This window comes from Priapulus caudatus, unplaced genomic scaffold (genome assembly GCF_000485595.1).
Source record: "Priapulus caudatus unplaced genomic scaffold, Priapulus_caudatus-5.0.1 Scaffold90, whole genome shotgun sequence".
In the NCBI taxonomy this organism is placed as follows: Eukaryota; Metazoa; Priapulida; class Priapulimorpha; order Priapulimorphida; family Priapulidae; genus Priapulus; species Priapulus caudatus.
In genome coordinates, this window is record NW_014577151.1 from 545176 (window position 1) to 566646 (window position 21471).

At 42.9% G+C, this 21471-nt stretch overlaps 2 protein-coding genes across 2 annotated transcripts; both read right to left on the reverse strand.

Annotated features, from left to right (window-relative positions):
• Positions 1 to 1679: 1679 nt before the first annotated feature.
• On the reverse strand, positions 1680 to 18168 carry LOC106804856 (merlin-like; the record flags this gene model as incomplete). Its single annotated transcript, XM_014806214.1, is given in 12 exon segments — positions 1680 to 5613; positions 5881 to 6040; positions 6665 to 6876; positions 7164 to 7269; positions 7519 to 7604; positions 8414 to 8545; positions 13851 to 13973; positions 14287 to 14400; positions 15097 to 15171; positions 15664 to 15798; positions 17543 to 17749; positions 18040 to 18168. Coding segments are annotated over 12 exon segments (1530 nt in total), but the record flags the coding sequence as incomplete, so codon positions are not given.
• On the reverse strand, positions 9948 to 19685 carry LOC106804855 (zinc finger protein 709-like). The gene is made up of 3 exons (XM_014806213.1): positions 19470 to 19685; positions 18607 to 19217; positions 9948 to 10018 (listed from the first exon to the last, which is right to left on the reverse strand). The coding sequence occupies exons 1-2, from the start codon at positions 19664 to 19666 to the stop codon at positions 18689 to 18691; spliced, it is 726 nt and encodes a 241-aa protein (XP_014661699.1). The 5' UTR covers positions 19667 to 19685; the 3' UTR covers positions 9948 to 10018; positions 18607 to 18688.
• Positions 19686 to 21471: the final 1786 nt, after the last annotated feature.

Here is a 21471-nt window from a genome sequence, read left to right on the forward strand (position 1 = left end):
ATAGCACCGATTATATTCTAGGCGTCTGGTTGTTTCAAGCTGCCCTAGATCAAATGAAATAGAGGTTTTTGAAGGCGCTGCATTACTGATAAAGAGCTATTACTACTTTTCATACGAATCTGGGATGTTCTCTCAGTTAATTTTACGTCGCTATTTTATCGTAGTTAATAATATTATTATATCGGTATATTAATATGCAATAGTCTCAATGAACTGTCTATATCTGTTTGGCTCTATACGTGAATATATATTGATTTGAAGGCTTGTATTTATAATAGAATGAAAGTGTCAATGACACTGTAGCTCACCACAAAAAAGGACACACATGAGTGAGTGAGAAGAAGTCAGTTTTAATTGAGCAACCATCGACGTACATTATAGAAACGAAGAGTATATATGGGAGAACTCTCATTATATACTCTTGATAATTATGTGTAATTTTTTATGTGAAAATATATGTTTGAGATGTAAAAGTCAGAGATGTGGGCGAGTGATGGCGTTATACCTAAATGATCGCCATTTAACGTTTTTATAATATTCAGATTTAGGCACTGCCTAAAAGCGGAGCTCCCGATGTGTAACGTGTAAGATTGGGAGGATAAGCTTATTCCACGTAGCTGCTATATACCACGTGACAACGGTGTTTCCCTGCCCATAACACAAGGTTTGTCAAAGGTTAATTGGTTGTATGGAAGTGTTTACTTCGTATGGGTTTTTCTAGGCGGTAGTACACGGTTGCCATCTGTATATCGCAATAATAATTTATAAACCAAAATGAATCACAATTTGTGACGGTAGATGGCGCTATACCCGCTTTGATGTTTCTTAGCGATTGCGTTCGAAATAAATAGGTTATGCTGCGTTCCGACATGTTTTGTAAAACTTTACTCTAATATAGACGTTTTATCGGCAGGGTGGAGAAGAAATACCAATGCATTAAAGATATTGTCAATGAAATCTTGTAAAACGAACCAGACGAGTGTGACACCACAGACTGTTTGTTATCTGCGTGTCTATATAATATGCTATATAATTGCCAAAACCTACCTAATTTGCATAAAAAAATGTAAATATTAAAACCCCTAGCCCTTATTCATTCACATACCAAAAATGAGCAAAATCCGTTGAACCTGAACTGACTAATGGCAATTCTCATTTTTGCCAAAAAATTGCCGTGGCTCTAAAGTACGTCGACTGGCGTGCTCCAAAATAGGACGTTCAATATGGGAGCATAGCAGTAACAACTATACTCAATTTCAAACATGTGGGTCAAACGGTTCCTGAGTTCTTGCTGACCGTAGCCAAATGTTGACGGAAGGACAGACGGACGGACGTACGACAACCCATGGCAATAGCTCAGCTTGACGATGTCAAGAGGAGCTAAAAATACTGTATATAAATATATAGGTATATATTCATCTTCATTGTATTTATATGATGTTACCCTGTATTTAACATATGTAGATATATAGGCCTATGTATGCAAAAATGCTTGAATCCTGAACAAATGGCTTCATCATTAAGATCTTTCATTGAGTTCCTGTTCAATCAGTTAACACACACACACACACGCGCGCGCACGCACGCGCGCACGCACGCACACACGCACACACACACACACACACACACACGCACTCAAAAGTATCATATTGGTAAAATCATACAATAAACCATACAGCTTACATTATTAACTTATATATCTTTTACTGTAAAACTACAATACTTTACAATCAAATATAAAAAAACACCACCATCTTCTGTACCGAAAATAGTTCACATTTCACGGTGATATCAGAAACTTTCTACAAAAATACTGATCGCTGGGTATCATAAAGCACCAACATGTCATAAACTTCAGTCTGTCTACTATCGCCTGTAGACTATATATCTTCTACTGGTTACCTTGACAACATTTGTATCGACTGTTCTATTTGCTTCCCACCCAATCACGCGCAACGGCCTACCACCATACCTTTTTCCTGTTGCTTACTACTAACGTGTCTCGAGCGTAGCTGCATAACGAATGAGTCAGTCACTCACGCCAGTAGACAGACAATCGACGGAATACACGAACCAAGAAGATTTCACAACCATCTCAACGCGCGCACACTGTTTCGGCAAAGTGACCTCTCGTTCTTCGATCGCGACATGACTGACCAACACAGGGCACATGTACAGTTCTCATCACTGGCTTCATAAGCGTAATGTAAACGCTTCGTACTTCCTGCTGCGTGCGAGATCAAGTACTCCGCGATGGTCCGGCGGCGGCAATGATGGTACGATGACGATGATGAGACGATGACGATGATGAGACGATGACGATGATGAGACGATGATGATGATGAGACGATGATGATGATGAGACGATGACGATGATGAGACGATGACGATGATGATGGAATGGATGAAGACAGTACGATGGCAATGATGGCGACAATGCTAATGGTATGATGATGAGGATGATGATGATGATGATGACGACGATAACGATGGCGGGAAGATAAAGATGATGATGGCATGACGACAGTGACGAAAAAGATACTGGCACAATGACGATAATGGTACAAGACCGCACAGTAACGAACCCTTTAAAAAAAAGACTTCTACAATCTATACCCCGGCCAGTACACGTCAAGCAGCCGATTGATGCCAGCACCACGTTTTATGGCGTAACATCTGCTTGCTCTCGCGAGTAAGCCGCGTACGAGTAAATAGTAATTGGGACGACATTACAAATCTCATGACCTGTTAAGGCACATTGCTTCAGGTAACGTGAGCAGGTAAACTAGGATGTGGACGGAAGTCCACACTGACAACTAGAAATACTCGAGTAACCGAGAGAGAGGATAGTAAGAGTTAGGTAAAAACATAGAAGTATAGTGGTAATCGTTACGAGAGAGAGAGAGAGAGTGTGTGTGAGGGGGGGGGGGAGGAGGAGACAGAGGCAGAAACAAAGGATGAGGAATGGTGAGGTGTCACCTCAATATATGATGAATTGCACTTGCGATTTGGGAAATACTACAGTTGGTATAAACTTGTGTGTCTAGCTGTGCCATTGCACTGCATGCCAAACTACTGCTCCTTGATACACGGCTACCCATCATTGCTGGATGCAGCCTGAAATAGCCAGTCTGAACAACATAACTAGTGCACAGATATAGAATTGGCTGATCACAACCTGAAATAGCTAGTCTAGACAACATAGCTTACGAAATATTAACCGAAAAAACCCAACTCGCTTGAATTTTTCACACCGTCTTAAGGTGCCACGCTGACAGTGGAGTCGATAGCAGTGATAAACGTGGTCTTTTGTACAGGTAGGAACTAAGTGTGCTCCCTTAACAACACCTCTACGATGACATGACCTGGGTTTGTACGACAACCCATCTGCAAGAGTAACTGCAGAATAATAAAAGGTATAGACAAATTAAAATATCTGGTGAGAGTGAATTTGTAAAATGTTACCGAACACGTGCATACACATCACACAAACACACATCTACACACGCACACTCATGCACGCACGCACGCACCCATACCAATACTGTACATGTACACCTTCTATAATATACTCCTCTTGCATGCGACCAAGCGTAAGATAATAACAAGAGTAAAATAATAAGTGGGTTATTATCTTACTCTTAAAATAATAAGTGGGTTATTATCTTACTCTTAAAATAATAAGTGGGTTATTATCTTACTCTTGCATACGACCTATGTTTCGGTATACAACAATAGATTACAGAAGATGCCTTAGAGTTCAACTCCAATCATTGCTCTTTCGCAAAGCAACTCTAGATCTACTGCATCCCCACACGGGATGCCTCGATTCTTCTTAGATACACGCGAGAGCTGCACCAGTGCTGTTCCGGGAAGTGCCCGCACTCCACCTCGCAAAATAAACACTTCGAATCACACACACGCAAGCAGAAAACACCAGATTCAACCGCACTCGGCTCTTCTTGGTAGTCACAACTCGAATTTTGGCACGAATGCTCAGCGAGAAATCAGATGGAAACCAAAATGTTTTGATCAGACATTCAGAGAACATAATTCCATGGGAATACAACACGTTACATGGAACACAAAACAAGTTCCGTGGAACAATAATGTATTCGCATTAAATAGGTTCCTTTGACTGGATGCGCAGAATAATAGGCACTGGGGATTTCAAGGCATAATTGGAAGTATAAATTTAGTGCAAATTGAAGCATAATTGGAAGCATAATTGTAGCATAAATCAGAGCATACATGGAAGCTTAATTGTAGTGTTAAGAGGTAACCAAATCGACAATGAGTGTTTTATCTTCTGATGCGATCTAGCACACCCTTCTTTTGACGTGAGCTCACTCTCTCGCCACGCGCGAGTATCGCTCTCGTTTCGCCGACAATAAATAGAGCTGTCCACTTGTCAGCACGAAATTTATGTCAAGCGCATCAGACTATTTACAACCAAGATAAGCGCATGAACGACATAGACAAGCGAAATCAGTGATCTAATCTCTGACGTCAGAGACGCCTTCTGTCTGACAGGGGTTTCTGCGTGCCGACGACCCTGCGACAATACTATCGCAAACAACTACAGATTCTTGAAGATTATTTTGAAACAAGGCACGGGATTGCTCAACCCGTAGAACCAATAAACAACAGGACCTACGAGATATCTGGGTAGAAACAACCCTATATATAAAAACCACTCGCAATAAATCACAAAAATTGCTGTTGCTCTTCATTGTATAGTTCCATAGAGGTATATGCTTAGGCTACGTTGTACTTCAAGGTTCCCCTCACCCCCCCCCCTCCCACGCAACACACAATCACACGGATTGATGTGGTGCATTGGATAGTATTGCCGCAGGGCCTTGCAAAGCGAAAAGTTTGCTACGCAGCAATAATGGAACAATAACGTATTCGCATGAAATAGGCTCCTCGAACTTTTGCAACGTCATTTGACTTTGCAAAATGATAGGCACTTGGGATTTCAAGACATAATTGGACGTATAAACTCAGTAAAATAATAATGTATTCGCATGAAATAGGTTCCTCGAACTTTTGCAACATCCTTTGACTTTGCAGAATGATAGGCACTGGGGATTTCAATGCATAATTAGACGTATAAATTAAGCGTAAATTAAGGCACCAGAATGCAGCAGGTTAGTGGACGGTAGCCGACCCTGTGTGGCAGAAGGACGTGCGTTGAATTTGACGCTTTCCGCTGAATCGTGATTCAGTGACGAGATCAAGCTAATAAACATTAGAATCAAAACTGTGATAGAGAAGGCATAACCAAGGAAAGGATGACGATGATGATGAATACAGACACAAAGAAACAAAGAGCGAGAACAGCCAAGAGTGACAAAAAGGGAAGAGATAGTGAGATAAAAAGAGAGAAAGAATGGGGCGGAGAAAGGGAGACAGAAAGAAACAGGAGGAACATGGATATGTAGAATAGGAATGAGTATGACAGTGCAAAACACAATTCACAGCTTTTCCTGCATTCCTACCAGAAATGCCACAGTTATCCCTCTGGTATCCCCCAGAGATCCTCCAGGTATTCTCTGTCTACAACTCTTCAAAGAAGGCAACTCGTGCCCTAGTAGTGCCAGACCGGATCTGAAAACACAAACAGAAAAGCAATCACTCTTCTTTGTACAAGACCAATGTCTATTTAGGAGTTGACTGAGTGAATGACTCACTTATTTCATAAACGATCTCCCCTCTACTTATTTGCAAAACACCCAAACCCATTTTCAAACAATCATCATAACAATCTTGTAGCAGTTCGCTAAATGATACACTCAAGTAACCACCCAAGCACTGTCCACTTAGACAATCTTACTGTAATAGCTACTGCGTCAATTGCCGCTCAGAGGGACTTACCTTTTTCAAGGTGATGAACTTCGTTTCGCCATTCTGGTGATTCTCTTCGTGTAATCTGTCCATGCTCGTCTGTCTGTCCTCTAACTTCAGCTCTTCAATCTCAGACTTCAGATCATTTAGCTGATCTTGCAGACTCCGACTTCTCTCCACATACTCAACCCTGCGATACAAGGAACGCGAGATTTTAGACACGCTCCATGCAACAACGCTGTGCAATGACGAAAACCATCACGAACCGATGCCAAAATCAAGCTCGATATGTGGCAATATATTGGTGAAAGACACGTAAGAGTGTCATTTCAAGGGGTAGTGTGAAAACCGTGTTCTCACATACTATGACGAGATACAGTACGAATATAGTGTAGGACATATCCAACTATGACATAAAGGATATTTTGCATTCCTCCTCACTCCAAGTCAACAAATAATTTTTTTAATTCTGAAATCGTGATGTCAACAACATTGTATGAAGTAATAAGATATCTGATGACGTGCGCTAAATGCCACTACAGTACGCTGTGTCACGATAATATTTACGTAAAATTTTACGAGTGAAATGTGAGCTGAAACTGCTGTTGCGCGTGACCAGTGTATCACACACCTGTGAGGGAAACCAAATCTTACACTCACGTTAGTGTTAAGATAGTATCTACCAATTCTGCGAGACAGCCCAATGACAGAACAAACAGTGACGAGTATACACCACATAGATCCTCCCAAGCATGCCATGCTTGACACCAAGGGAGGCGCCATCGCAAAACACATAAGTGAAGAACGTAGTTACCGTTCTCTCTCGATCTCGAGTGAGAGGTCCTCGATGGCCATGTCTTGTTCCATCATCAGCTCCGTCGTCTCCCCCGCGCTGCCGGCGTCGTCATGACACAGGTCCTCCTCCGCTACGACAGGGAGACTGACGGACGTGATGCCGGACAGTCCACTAGGTGGCACCACAAAGCTGCTAGCCTGAACGGCGTAGTCGTTCCTTGGCACCGAGTACTGCAAGGGGCGACAGTGACGAGTTGAATTATTTACACGTATAATTACTGATATTATCAACAATATTAGCTTCATCTTGAGCAATAGCATCGGTATCACCATTATGACGACTACGACAATCATCACCATCATCACGACTATAATTAGCACCATTATCTTTATAATTACTACCAATACTACCGTTATCAAATGATATATAGATACTAATGGCCACAGCTTAGGCTAAAAAATATAATACATCTATGTGCAAGGTGCAGTGCAAGCACAGATCTTCACAGATTACTCACAGTAAACCCAGCGCTCTCAGCCAGTGATGCCAGCCTGTCTCTTGCCACCTTCTCCGCTATTCGCGCTTTGATCAGTTCTTCTTTAAGCATGTCTGCCTCCTGTGCTCTAAATAAAGCAAACATACAAATATGTATACAAACAAAACACTATTGCATGGTTTTGTTGGGTTCACAGTTTTGTACACCTTGAAAAATAAGGTCTTGTTACTCGAGACCAATTTGATTTTCTCAGTACATAAGACTCTGGCTGCCATCCCCACAACGCATTAATTATATGTGTGTGTGCGTGCTATGTGTGTGTGCGTGCATGTGTGTATAAGTAAATATATCTGTCTCTCTCTTGCTATATTCATACCTTTGTTCAGAGTCTTCTACCATCTGTCGTGCAATCATCTCTGCCTCTCTCGCCTTCTGTTCCATAAGCATTTTTTCCTCTTCGGTCTGAAAAAAAAACAGTGAACTCATTTCAAGCATGCCTAAACATTAGATGGGGCCACATGTGGTCGATTGCTCATTATATGTATTCACAATGCACCGCAAATTAAAGCCTGTTAAGCATATTACTTGAAAGCTTAGGGTAACCTTAGCAGGTTAAATATAGCTATCCAATCACACCACCTACAAAATATCTGAACTAATCATTCCTAATATATGTTCCTTGTGTTCACCCCTAAAGGCATTTGATTTTATCATACTATTTTCTTTACATTGTATAACTTTAGCCATCTCTGATATATAATTTAAACCCAAAGTTCTAAATGTACACAGAAATGCTTACACTAATTCTGTCCTTCTTGCAAACATGTACATGTACATTTATACGTTATATGTACACATAACACCAATGTCGAAACGACCGTGTGACGCATGTACTGTTAGTTGCTATCAACACACCTGTACGTATACACACCCTCATACATTTACAGATCTGCCAACCTGTGATTCATGAAAATAGTAAGGTTTTTCTTTTCTTGCAGCAGGTGGCCATTTTGTTTGTATGTTATGCGCGCAATGAATGATGGGACTAACTCTAGATCACGCAAGAACAACGTGAACGCGTGATCCAATATGGCTGCGCCCACAATCGCCAGATATTTCTCGGCTCACAATGTAAAAAACACATTAATTTCCAAGTCGTAAAAAGTTTTTTCAGTTTGATCGTACATTCGTAAAAACATATTGGAATTAGTAAGGAATACGAAAAAATCGTAAGAGTTGGCAAGGTCTGCGTTTATCGTCGCATGCCGTACCTTTATCGCACCTATCTGCACCCGCTGCATCTCGACCTCGGCCTCGGCGGCTTTCTGTGTGAGGAGAAGAGCTTCCTCCTCCGCCACCTTCGCCTTCTCTGCCAGCAGATCTATCGTCTTCTCTGCCTGTCGCTGCAATAACCCGCAACAGCCTTGTCACTCACGATCGCCACATGAGCACACTTCACATCACGGTTCCACATCCCTAATGGTCCCTCAACAGAGCACAACAGACTTACCCGTGGTGGTGCAACAGGCCTGTCACTCTCGGCATACATACAGTATAGACTGTAGCATACATAACTTATAAGCATATACAAATATATAAGTAAATACATATTATATTAAAAAAACACAACTGAACATTAAAATGAGGGTGAGTGATGCACGGAAAATATCAATCATAGATGCCTGCACTAGGTTTCAAGTTAACGAATGTCAATAATTACTGGAGTTCTTCAACCGAATTCGCATGCTATACTAAACTGCACACCATGGCTTCCTGACTATACTAAACTGCACACCATGGCTTCCTGAAGGGGGGGGGGTTACAACAACATATGAGAATAGCAGCGATCCTGGAGAGCAAATGTATCCACACATATCACGTGCAAGCAGTAGCTATGTCATTGGCAGTGTGCTATCACGTGTCTAGGGCTTTCCTCCCATGTGAGTTAGCTTGTGTCTTGAGATTTGCTGGTTGACTGCAGCTGTAGTCAATCGTATCACATGCATAGCGTTTCCCTCCTGTATGAATGCCCTAGTGTTGCTTAAGAAATATAGATGACGTACATTTGTACTCGCATTTGTCACATGCTTAAGGATTTTCGCCTGTGTGAATGCGCTTGTGTTCCTTGAGGCGAGTCATACTAGAGCATCTATAATCACACATATCACACGCATATGGTTTCTCTCCCGTGTGAGTGCGCTTGTGTGCCTTAAGATTGTATAGTTGAGTGCACCTGTAGTCACATGTGTCACACTTCTAGGGTTTCTCTTCTGGGTGAGTTCGCTTGTGTGACTGGAGAGAAGAGGATGACGTACATTTGTACTCGCATTTGTCACATGCATAGGGCTTTTCTCCTGAGTGAGTTCGAAAGTGCACCTTCAGACAACTCAAGTGAGAATATGAATATGAACAAATATCACACACGTAGGGTTTCTCTCCTGTGTGAGTTCGCTTGTGTGACTTAAGATTGGATAGTTGAGCGCAACTGTAGTCACAAGTGTCACATGCATAAGGCTTTTCGCCTGAGTGAGTTCGAAAGTGCACCTTCATGTTACCTAATTTGGAACACGCATATGAACAAATATCACACACGTAAGGTTTCTCTCCTGTATGGGTGCGTTTGTGTCGCTTCAGCTCACACATCTGAGAGCATCTGTAGTCACACATATCACACAAATAGGGTTTCTCTCTCGAGTGAATGAGTGTGTGGGTACGCAGATGTTTCTCTAGCGCGAATCTGTGTCCACACGTATCACACACGTGCGGTTTCTCTCCTTCTGCAGGCGGTACATCTAAGTGGGAAGACTCCATCACACAGGTGGGAAGCTAAGCAGTTTCTTCCCCCGCGCAGGTTCTCCCGTCTGTCGTTCGACTTCCTGCGAGGAAAAAAGATCAACGTTAATCACCAACTACCTTCAGCTTAAGCTGGGTTTACACTATGGTAAAGGCAACGAGGTGATAAGTTTATCAACGTTCTATCAACCTTTCTATTAGGTGTCTGAAGTTTTTACATTATCTAAGTTACGTTAGTTTATACTAATTTCGAAAGGAGGGACGTTTTTGAAAGTATAATAGCAAACTCTGTAGTTGCATTACTGCGCATGTGTGAGAACTAAAGCCTCATCTACGCGGAGTCACCTTAACCCGAGTTAAGCTAACCCGAGTTAACACATAACCCGAGTTCAGAAACACGCATCGTCTACCCGGAGTTTGTCTTAACCTGACCTTTCAGCCGTGACGCTCGTGCTCTACGCATTCGGCTATGCAGGCTTATTGGGTTTCTAGATTATAGATGTGCCATGAATATGACAACACTGTGACGTCATTGAGGTAGTTCAGGAATCCAGGTTTACTCTTAAGGGTCAAAAGGTTATCAGACACTTACTCTTCGCACGTCAGTGGAAAGCACATTTCATGGTCCTTTCAATAAAGTGATAGAAATGGTAGGTCAGCGCTGAAAACAAAAAAAAGTTTCCACTCTGTCCATTAGGCCATGTCCTCCAGAAAATGCCTGATATCTGACCTTTCCCCCACTGCACTTTGACCTGTGACCTCCATTTCGCACTGGTGATGGGTTTCCTGCCCATCACACTATACACGAATATTAAGAGCCCTAGGTCGAGCCGTTAAGATTTGTGCCGCAATTCCGTATTTCCTCCTATACCTTAAGTTAAGGGGGAAAACATTCCCCCTCCGTTTACACATCTTGACCTTTGACCCTTGACCCCAAATTTGTCATCCTGATTCTTTTTCACGATTCCCCCCCCCCCCGACGTCCGAATATCGTGACCGTACGTCGAGCGGGTTAAGATTTGTGCCACTGTTGATGCACGAGACCGACATTCATGCGATTCTACAAGCTTGCATCTGACTTCGTCAGATAAGCTAAAAACTGAAATAATATAAATGCACATTCACAAAAAACTACCTCTTTATCACACTGCTACTGTTGTGTCACTGTAATAATCAACTTGCTTCGCAAAAACTGATGTAGAACTGAGCCCGCTCCCACCACTCGCCGTTGCGAGAATGCTGCGTGCGTGCGTGCATAAAATACCTTTCTGGGCAATTCCACGAAAAAACGTTCATCACAGTAAAAACATTAATTGCCTAGTTTCATGTAGATTGCTTTTAAATTAAGTCTAAATTTCCATATTTTAAGTCATACTGACTTTCATCATAACACTGATGCTGAGGCTCACTAAAAACACAATTTTAATTTTTTTTTTAGGTACATACTTCTTTGACGTGCTATTTTACGAGTATAAATTAGCCAATCATGTTGCAGTATTATTGCTATATCTAAGATTAATAAGCACTGCATGAGTTAAATAAATTCACATGGACTGCATGCATTATTAGGAATCAGACTCCTGTTTTCTTAATATACATGAAGGCATAATTCCTTCAGAAGAAAGTATGATAGCTTGGAACAAAGTGGACAAACTGTCTTGTTCGTTATGCCAAAATTAAGTGTCATGTTCATAACGCACTACTTTTAAATGAAAGAAAAAGATAGTTTACTAAATACGTGTACAATTGTGTTCATGGTCTAGATCGAGGGTTATTTTAAGATTTGAATTAGACAAAAACTGGAAAGATATAGTCATGAAGCTCACAGAGTTTTCATGATGTGTACAGTACAGCAGGGTGCGAAATTGACGCGATTTCAGTCACATACTCCCTGATTTACTGTCGGCCTTTTTGATTTGACATATGCAGGAGTGCGTGTGACTCCCTGAAAATTCTGCTATATACTAACTAGTTCGTTCCAGAGCACGGCCTCATGGGATAACCGTATTTTTCAGCAAAAGTTAAAAAAAAAATTGGCAGACGTGCAACTGCATGAATCACAGGCACCTGGAACGTCTCAATAAAATTAAAGAAGCTAAATAAACGCGAAATGTATTTATTACCAAAGTCTTAATGTTTCTCTACTCTATTTCGCCTATAATCACCTGTAAATACCGGTCAAATGCTCATCTGCAACACACAAGTACACCGCACGCCCGCCCTGTGCAAAAACAACATGAATAAGAGAGCAGGTAGGAAAGCGTGATCGCAAAATTCGCTCGACGCACGCTTCATTTCACACCTTCTCAGCACGAATACACATCCAACAGCTTCCATCTTGGTATCTATGTGTAGCTAAATGTTCACTTGTTCGAATTATAACTCTGTCCTTTGTCCTTACCTACTCCCGCCAGAGATATCTCGTGAAATCCTGCGGGAAATGTTCTCGCCGTGAAAATGTAAAGCGAGTGTAAAGAGGACGTATCATCCGAAAATCCCTGCCAACCGTTAAAAATGTCGTGAGAGTGAGGACACCAGGGAGGACTGTGATAATTCTGAAAGCTCATTAGTAGTCACTGAATATGTTCTTTGTATTACTGTAAATAAACCACTGTAAACATTTCAAATTTCAGTCTTTTAATTTAAAAAAGGCAGTGGCTACGGGTACGGCAGCCGTATCTTAATGTCTCGAGGCTACGGGTACGGCAGTCCATTCGCTTTCATACTTTTAACGAGACAAAGATGGCGGCCGTGGCGCCAGATTTCGAAATAACGCCTTTGGAAATAAATTCACGATTTGAGAGTTTAGATGAGCTAGAACCCTAACCCTAAAGCTAACCCTAACCTTAACGCCAAAAAGGAACTACAAAGGCGACGGCTGCCATACCTCTAGTCCAAGATTCCTCTGACCAATGCCCACACCGACAATTTTGGTGGATTTGGTGTGGGTTAGGTCAGAGCAACTTGCCTATACAAAACGTGGAATTTCTCCTATCCCGCCGAGGATCGCTGTTTCATCGCTCCAAACTCACAATTGGGGCTATCAATCAAGACCTGACGCACATAGATCGAAAACTGGATAACTTATATGCTTGCTCGCGTTGGTAAGTACACTTGTACTCTTTTACCTTAGTCGTATTTCGATTTGAAAATTTGTTGCTAACAATTTCCCTCCGACATCGGCCATCCATCATGCATCCAACTGCATTTTGGGAAACAACAGAGTAGCGTATTTTGGTAGCAAAAAAATCGCTCCCGTGCCGCCGGCAGCGTTCGAAATTAGTTCCGACCCGGAGGCCCACCAAGTTTTTGCTCGGGCCACCATCTCTACGAAACTGCCGGTCCTCCTGACCGGCACTTTTTCCCCTCATATTACGCTGAAATACTACGGTTATCGCAACGGCAGTTTAGACAAACTTGTAAACGGGAGCGCATAATACGACCCGTTCCTCAACGTAGAAGGGGTTTCCAAAACATCTAGAGCTGCATGAACTCCCTCAACGCATGATTCGCCACACGAACAATGAAAGTGTCAATGACACTGTAGCTCACCACAAATAACGTTTTTATAATATTCAGATTTATGAACTGCCTATAAAAGCGGAGCTAGCTCCTGATGTGTAACGTGTAAGATTGAGAGGATACGCTTATTCCACGTAGCTGGTATGTACCACGTGACAATGGTGTTTCCCTGCTCATAACACAACTTTTGTCAAAGGTTAATTGGTTGCATGGAAGTGTTTACTTCGTATGAGTTTTTAATGGCTTCCTGACTATACTAAACTGTACACCACGGCTTCCTGACTATACTAAACTGTACACCACGGCTTCCTGACTATACTAAACTGCACACCATGGCTTCCTGACTATACTAAACTGCACACCATGGCTTCCTGACTATACTAAGGTGCGCACCATGGCTTCCTGGGCAAGTCTTGCTTCCTCTGCGACCTGTAGCAGCCTCCGATGCAGCTCCTCCTTCTCGCGGAAGCTCTCCTCGTACATCTGCTTCATCTTCGTGAACTTCTCTCTCTCGATCTACGACGAAATAATGCGAGAAGGTACGTCTTATATCGACATTACGTTATGTTTCTCTTGATCTACGATGAAAGAATACGAGAAGGTACGTCTTACAGCGACATAACGTGTTTCACTGGCATTGTATGCATGTGGTATCTTATTGCGTAGATGGCCCTGTACGTACTATGACCAAAACGTGTATCGTAGCTTATAGTTATAGCAACATTACATGTGTTTCACTTGCATTTTATGTATGTGGTATCTTATTACGTATACTGCCTGGACGTGTTATGACCAAAATGTGTATCGTGGCTTGTAGTTCAGGTCACACCTGTTTCCGTGCTCTCTCCTCCCTGGCCTGAGCCTTCATCTGTTGGATTTCCATCGAATCCGGTTTCCGTCTTCGCATAAATAGGTCATGGTTTCCTACGCAAAGCTCGAGAATCTGAAACAACAAGTGCTGGATGAGCTTCAAGGAAACAATATCTAGACACACATCAAAAATTATTTTGTTTGCGCCGAGTTTACCAACGAGCTGTCACAACCAGAATGTTCACTGGAAGCTGTTAGAAACATAGATGCTTTAATTTTTAGTTACACACATACGACTCATTGTTTCCTCTGGATAAAATCATAAGTGAGGCAGCAAGGTTGAATACGTTAGTGCCTTTGTATCAAACGTGCCTGGTGCGTATCAAGCGTGGTTGCACCCGCGGTGTATGGTTTGATGCGTAGCAGCATTGATCAATACATATGGATGCTGGGTAGGGGCCTTGGGAGGAGAACCTAGGACTAGGATTGTGCCAGCTAGATAAAGATTCGGCAGGAACACGAGAAATTGCAGCGATGCAACAATTTTGGCAAATATTGAGGGAGGCGGATGAAAAACCCAGCAAGGCGGCTCGCGTTGACTACAATGATGTATGCAGTGTCTTATGGTTTTTCTCTGCTTCCTATTGAACCACACCTGATATTCTACGTGGCCTCTCAAGAGTATATTATTGTGATGCGGAAGCTGTGTACGCATATTAATTTCTGTTTGTTATCAATAGGATGTTCAATGCAGAATAATACACATCAAGCATGGAAATCATGCAGTACTTACTTACTTACTTACTTACATACTTACATACTTACTTACCAATTTATTTGTGCGCAGCTTCGACGAATAGAAAATAAAGTCGGGTGAACTTTTCTCTACTAGTTTAATGGTAAACTGTAAATAAAAAAATGGGGAATATCCAGGAAACTACAGCACATCTCACACAGTACTACATTAGGCTCAACACAGCATGCTAGCCATATGGTGCTGCCACCTATTGATTAGGTTCTCTAACTTTTACATGTGGCTACCAGAGCTTTGTGGCTCTTATCGTAAACAGTGCTTGAAGATGTTCTGCTCAACAAGTGACTGTAACTTGCAGTGCAATGAAGTATTCCTAATGCAGACGTCACCACTAATATCACGACAGGCATTATAAGAAAGGAAAATCTATTTTTCTGCATCCGCTTCGATCACTAAGAACAGACAACACAGGAACAACAGCCAGTTGGACACTAATTTACACACAGGAACGCAAAAATGAGCTTCTTATAGTCAGTAGATGATACATAAAACAATGGAAACATACACCATTTAGTGACTAAAGGAAAAGACGATACAAACAATTACTATACAACCACTATTTGAGACATCGCACAACCGCACCTTTTTGTCGGTGAACGAGATGTTCTTGATTTCGCTCCAGGGGAATGTGATTTTTGGCACGAGCTTGTTTTCTTTTTCATAGATGTTCAGTCCCAGCGCTGTCACACCGAGCCAAACTTCCGAGTCCTTCTTATTCTGCACACGTCGGAGACAACAACGATCAGCGTTGAAAAACTGCCTTGTTAACTGTCAATGCCCTTTTGCACACCTGCACACCTGCACATGTAAATACTCTCCACAGTCCTGTACTCGCACGCGTCGCACGCGTACGGTTTCTCTCCCGTGTGCGTTCGCATGTGCTGTTTCAGGCTCTCGCGGTAGCAAGTCCTGTACTCGCACACGTCACACGCGTACGGTTTCTCCCCCGCTTCGCTCTGCACGTCCGAGCGAGGAGCAGGAGACGGAGCAGGAGAAAGAGGAGCAGAAGGAGGAGGAGAAGACGGAGGAGAAGCAGGAGAAGAAGACGGAGGAGGAGCAGAAGAAGCAGGAGCAGGAGAAGAAGGAGCAGGAGAAGGAGGACAAGGAAGAGAAGAAGGAGCAGGAGGAAGAGAAGGAGGAGAAGAAGAAGCAGAAGGAAGAGGAGAAGGTTCCATCGAGCGGGCGGTGATTGAGATCACGATTTCTTCCCGATGCAGGTTCCTCTCTCAGTCGTCCGCTTTCCTGCGGACAAAAAATAGAGACCCCGGATAACTTCCCCTCACAAAGAGATGAAGTCAGATTCGTTTGCTGCGGGCATGTCACTAAAAATCACGAGTTATACTTAATAGGACAAGACTACACAACGAAGAGTAAAGTTTTCAAAATGTTAGTGTGTTGCAGGTTTTTCAGAGTATAGATACACGTGAACTCGTTGGAGTCACGTGACCAAATCACCACGGTAACGGCAACATTACGCCCAGACATTTCTAAAGTCGATCACTATAGTGATTTGTTGATTGAAATATCTACAGGAAGTGAGAGACTATATATAAACAAGAGGTATCTATAGGCAATTGTTGTTGCTTTTCTTTAATTTAAAGTAATAATTACGAGAATTCTCCAGTGTTTTCCCCACTTTTACGACACTTACCGTTATTGCTAGAGTAACAGCAATTGTCTAGAATAACGATATAATGTCTTACAACCTTCGTATTCACCAAAACACGCAATTTTCGAACTAGTTTGGCAAACGAACGTTTGTTGTAATCTTAGGACTAGTGCCGATAGGTCTTCTCAGCTAATAGCGCCACCTATCTGCCATAGACATACAATCTATCTCAAATGCAATTGTTTTCAAATCCGGCGGCAAATTACAAGTTTACACATTTGACGAATCTCGCGGCTTGATGTCATTTTCATTGTGTTACGATGTGTTTATATCCAATTTTCTATGTTATACCTGCATAAAATCTTGGTGTTTTATTAATGTTGGTGAAATCAGTGATATATCCACTTGTGAGGTGAGACTATATTTTGCTATATTTTTTCTCGGATTGAGCGTTTCACTCACCTCTTTCTTGTGGGTTTTAAGCAAACGCGCAGTGAAATGGGAGCAACTAGAGTTTATTTTGTCATAAGGTAGTGTGATTATGCATGACACGAAGTATTTGCTAGTCTAGTACTGGAGAAATGAGCATTTGGATGCGCATTGTGAGCCTTTAACCATAGTAGTTAGCACTGTACCTGTATATGACCTCAACCTATTTGATGTTATTACAACACAGTACTTTAATCACAGTGGTTGCGCACTATACCAGGTCTCATGCAACGTTCAACTAGAGAATCCTGAGCCTACACGGAATGTCATCACCACACTACATCTCGACAACAATGGTTAAGAAATGTACCAGGTCCCGCACAACATACGACTAGGGTACGTGCGACCAGTGTCGCGCCCTACCTTGGCCTGTAGAGCGTAGGAGGCGAGAAGCACAGAAGCCTCGGCAGGACAGAATATGTCCATACTGAGGATGCTCTGTTTCACCTGCAGGAAGAACAGGTGTCGCGTGATCTCCTGCACCAGCTCTTCCTCCACATCCTCCGGGTAGAACTTGGCGAGAAACAAAAACGGAACTGGAGATTCCTTTGGAATGTCTTGGTGCTGGACCTGGAAACGAGAAAAGCAATTAAATTTTTCATATATCACTTTTACTTCTGTAAAAAAAAATCGTTTTCAGAGAATTTTATGCGACCATGATATATTAGTTCTTCAAACAATTTATTTCTTCAGTGTCGAGAAAAACTGTGCATGAACTGATGATGAAATAATTCTGATTATAAGATTTTCACACAACATATCTATTCTCACCATCAAGCAAAGCATATGAGAACTCATATGCGTTTACCTAATACACATATGGCGACTATTGTACACTTTTCACGCAAATTTAAGCTAACCCTCTTGTCCATTTTCAACCAAGCCACGTAACCCTTGGAGTCGACGTATTGGAGGCCATAGTACCACACTTCTCTTAAGCCTATTGTTCTACACACCAAGTCGAAGAGGTCGCGTCCTGCAGCCTTCCACTGTAACAACATAAATTATAGATGACAATTCACAACAAACACCAACAAACTTCATTAGGTGGCTCTCGTAAATTACCTGATAGAATGCAGTGCATAAGTTTAATGAAGTCCTGGTGATTTTTTTCAGGAATACATTAAATGGGTTCAGTAAATGCATGTACCAAGATAGGACAGCCACAATTTTTATTCAGTTAGATATCTAGAAGCAATGTAAACTGTATCAAGATTCTATAGGCACTTGTAACTTTGCAAATGTGCAGCAGCATTGATCTATGCATGGGGGTACCGTGGACTGGGGAAGAGAAAAACGAAAGTAAAACCTTTCCCACAAGCTCCCCCGACATTCCGAGAGCTTGAGATATATTATTTGACCAACTCTAAGTTACATGTATGCTGTTAATGCCAATGGTTATTTTTGTATACTATTTTGTTACTCACTGCTAGTAAATAAGCGGACCACCAAATTTTGTGCAGGACCATCAACTTTCTGAGGTTGGTGGTCCTGCTGTCCACTAGATTTTCAGCCAAAATTCGAACCCTGCGCGTAAGGTTTCTGCCCCATGTGCGTGAGCAAGTGCTTCTTGAGGCTGCTGGAACAGGTGTAGGCGGAGCCGCATATGTCGCACACGTAAGGTTTTTCTCCCGTGTGCGTGCGAAAGTGAATCTTGAGGTGCCCAGAGCAGGTGTAGCCAGAGCCGCATATGTTGCACACGTAAGGTTTCTCTCCCGTGTGCGTTCGCATGTGCTTTTTCAGGCTGTCGCGGGAGCAAGTCCTGTACTCGCACGTGTCGCACGCGTAAGGTTTCTCTCCCGTGTGCGTGAGAAAGTGCATCTTGAGGCTGCTGGAGGCGGTGTAGGTGGAGCCGCATATGTCGCATGCGTAAGTTTTCTCTTCCGTGTGCGTGCGCGCGTGGCTCTGGAGACTCGCCGGCCGCGAACACATGTACTCGCATACATCGCACGCGTACGGTTTCTCTCCCGTGTGCGTGATAAAGTGCGTCTTGAGGTGCCCGGAGGTGGTGTAGGCGGAGCCGCATATGTCGCACGCGTAAGGTTTCTCTACCGTGTGCGTGCGTGCGTGGATCTGGAGACTCGCCGGCCGCGAACACCTGTACTCACATACATCGCACGCGTACGGTTTCTCTCCCGTGTGCGTGAGCACGTGCCTCTTCAGCGTGTAGCGGGAGCAAGTCCTGTACTCGCACACGTCACACGCATAAGGTTTCTCGCCCGTGTGCGTGAAAAAGTGCCTCTTCAGGTCGCTGGAGGTGGTGTAGGTGTACCCGCATCTGTCGCACGCATACGGTTTCTCTCCCGTGTGCGTTCGCATGTGCTTTTTCAGGCTGTCGTGGTAGCTAGTCCTGTACTCGCACGCGTCGCACGCGTAAGGTTTCTCGCCCGTGTGCGTGAGAAAGTGCTTCTTGAGGTTGCTGGAGCAGGTGTAGGTGTACCCGCATATGTCGCACGCGTAAGGTTTCTCTCCCGTGTGCGTTCGCATGTGCAGTTTCAGGCTCTCACGGTAGCAAGTCCTGTACTCGCACGCGTCGCACGCGTACGGTTTCTCTCCAAAATAAGTTCCCCAGCTGGGACTCGAACCCGGAATCCCGGTGTAGGAGATGGATGTTCTAGCGATTAGGCCACTGCGCCATTAAGGGTATACTCATGGATTCACACGTACGTGATGTTAATCTGTACGCACCGCCATCCATTGATGGATATAATTTTTATGAATTTTTAACTTTTCAACTGAATCTTCAGGTGACATATATATATATATATATATATATATATATATATACGCAGTGGCTAGGCATCCGGTCATCCATACAAAGCTCAGTACAGATTCCCAAATCCACGTCACGATTAGGCCATGCCCCCTTTCATATCGTTGATTTTACTGGATTTACTATTGCTTTAAAAGTTACAAAAACACATTTTTTTGATAAAATACCTAAAGGTGACTAATATTATGGTAAAAACTTATTGTTTATTGTTTCTTACTGAAAAAATATAGTTGGGTTCACATCAGAAATATATGACCGGACGCGTAGCCTGGGAGCTGGGCGTCCGGTAACCGGACGCGTAGCCACGGCCGTATATATATGTAGAGTGGCTGCGTATGGGTGACATACCCTGATGAGGAAGTAGTTGACTCCGTACGTCTCGAGGCGGTCCTGCGCCACCTTCAGATACTCCAGCTCTGCTTCATCCCTCGACGTATTCCGATGGTCGGCATACCTGCAGCATCACCAACCCAGCATTCACTACAGTGTCAGGAGCCATTCGTCATTACTATGTCAGTAGCCATAGGTCATTACTATGTCAAGAGCCATTCGTCATTACTATGTCAAGAGCCATTCGTCATTACTATGTCAAGAGCCATTCGTCATTACTATGTCAAGAGCCATGGGTCATTACTATGTCAGTAGCCATTTGTCATTACTATGTCAATAGCCATGGGTCATTACTATGTCAATAGCCATGGGTCATTGCTCTGTCAGTAGTCATGGGTCATTACTATGCCAATAGCTAGCCTGACAGGAACACACGACCTGTTTCAACTTATCCCAGCATTGCATAACATTCGCTCACTCGGCCTCGCGCATGATACCTGGTCATTGACTACTCACCATACTTTGATCTTTTCCTCCCACATCTCCGGAGTCATCTGATACTGGTCGATGACTCGCTGTGGCAGGAGGTTCTCATCCTGCCATCCTCTGGGCTCCTGAGTCAACTCATCATAGTCGCCATACTAGGATGAAGAAACCGCACCGTTACCATGACAACCAGCTCGAAGGCAGCCGGCGCAACACGCAGTGATATGCATTACTTATTGTCCTGGCCTGAAAGGTAGATGAGTAACACTTTCACATGGATAACTTCCTCTTAGATGAGTTTATTCATTTTACATTCTTTATGTTCTGCTGTTCTATAATTAACACCTAGCATTTTACAGGTACAACAATTCATAACAAATCTATACTAACCCTTCATAGTAAGTTATTATCGCGCTGTACTTTAAAGGCTCACAATGCGCATCCAAACGCTAATTTATCCAGTACTTACTAGACTCGCAAATACTTCGTGTCATGCATAATCATACTACCTTATGACAAAATAAACTCTAGTTCCTCCCATTTCACTGCGCGTTGTCTTATAAAAGGTATTTTGAAAATACCTCCAATGTTGTTGAAATTCTCCGATGTTGTTGACAGTTTCCCCAATCCCCAAGCAACCGTGCAGCGGTGCTGGCGTACAGCTGTACGGGCGCAGCAAAGATAAAAACATGTGACGTCACAT

Excerpts from the sequence above, each read along its gene's own strand:
- LOC106804855 (XM_014806213.1), bottom strand. The coding sequence starts at position 19,666 with ATGCGAACGCACACGGGAGAGAAACCTTACGCGTGCGACATATGCGGG. Across the intron at positions 19,218-19,469 it reads CACACGGGAGAGAAACCGTA|CGCGTGCGACATATGCGGCT; the intron begins TGCGTGCGACAG and ends AGAGAAACCTTA.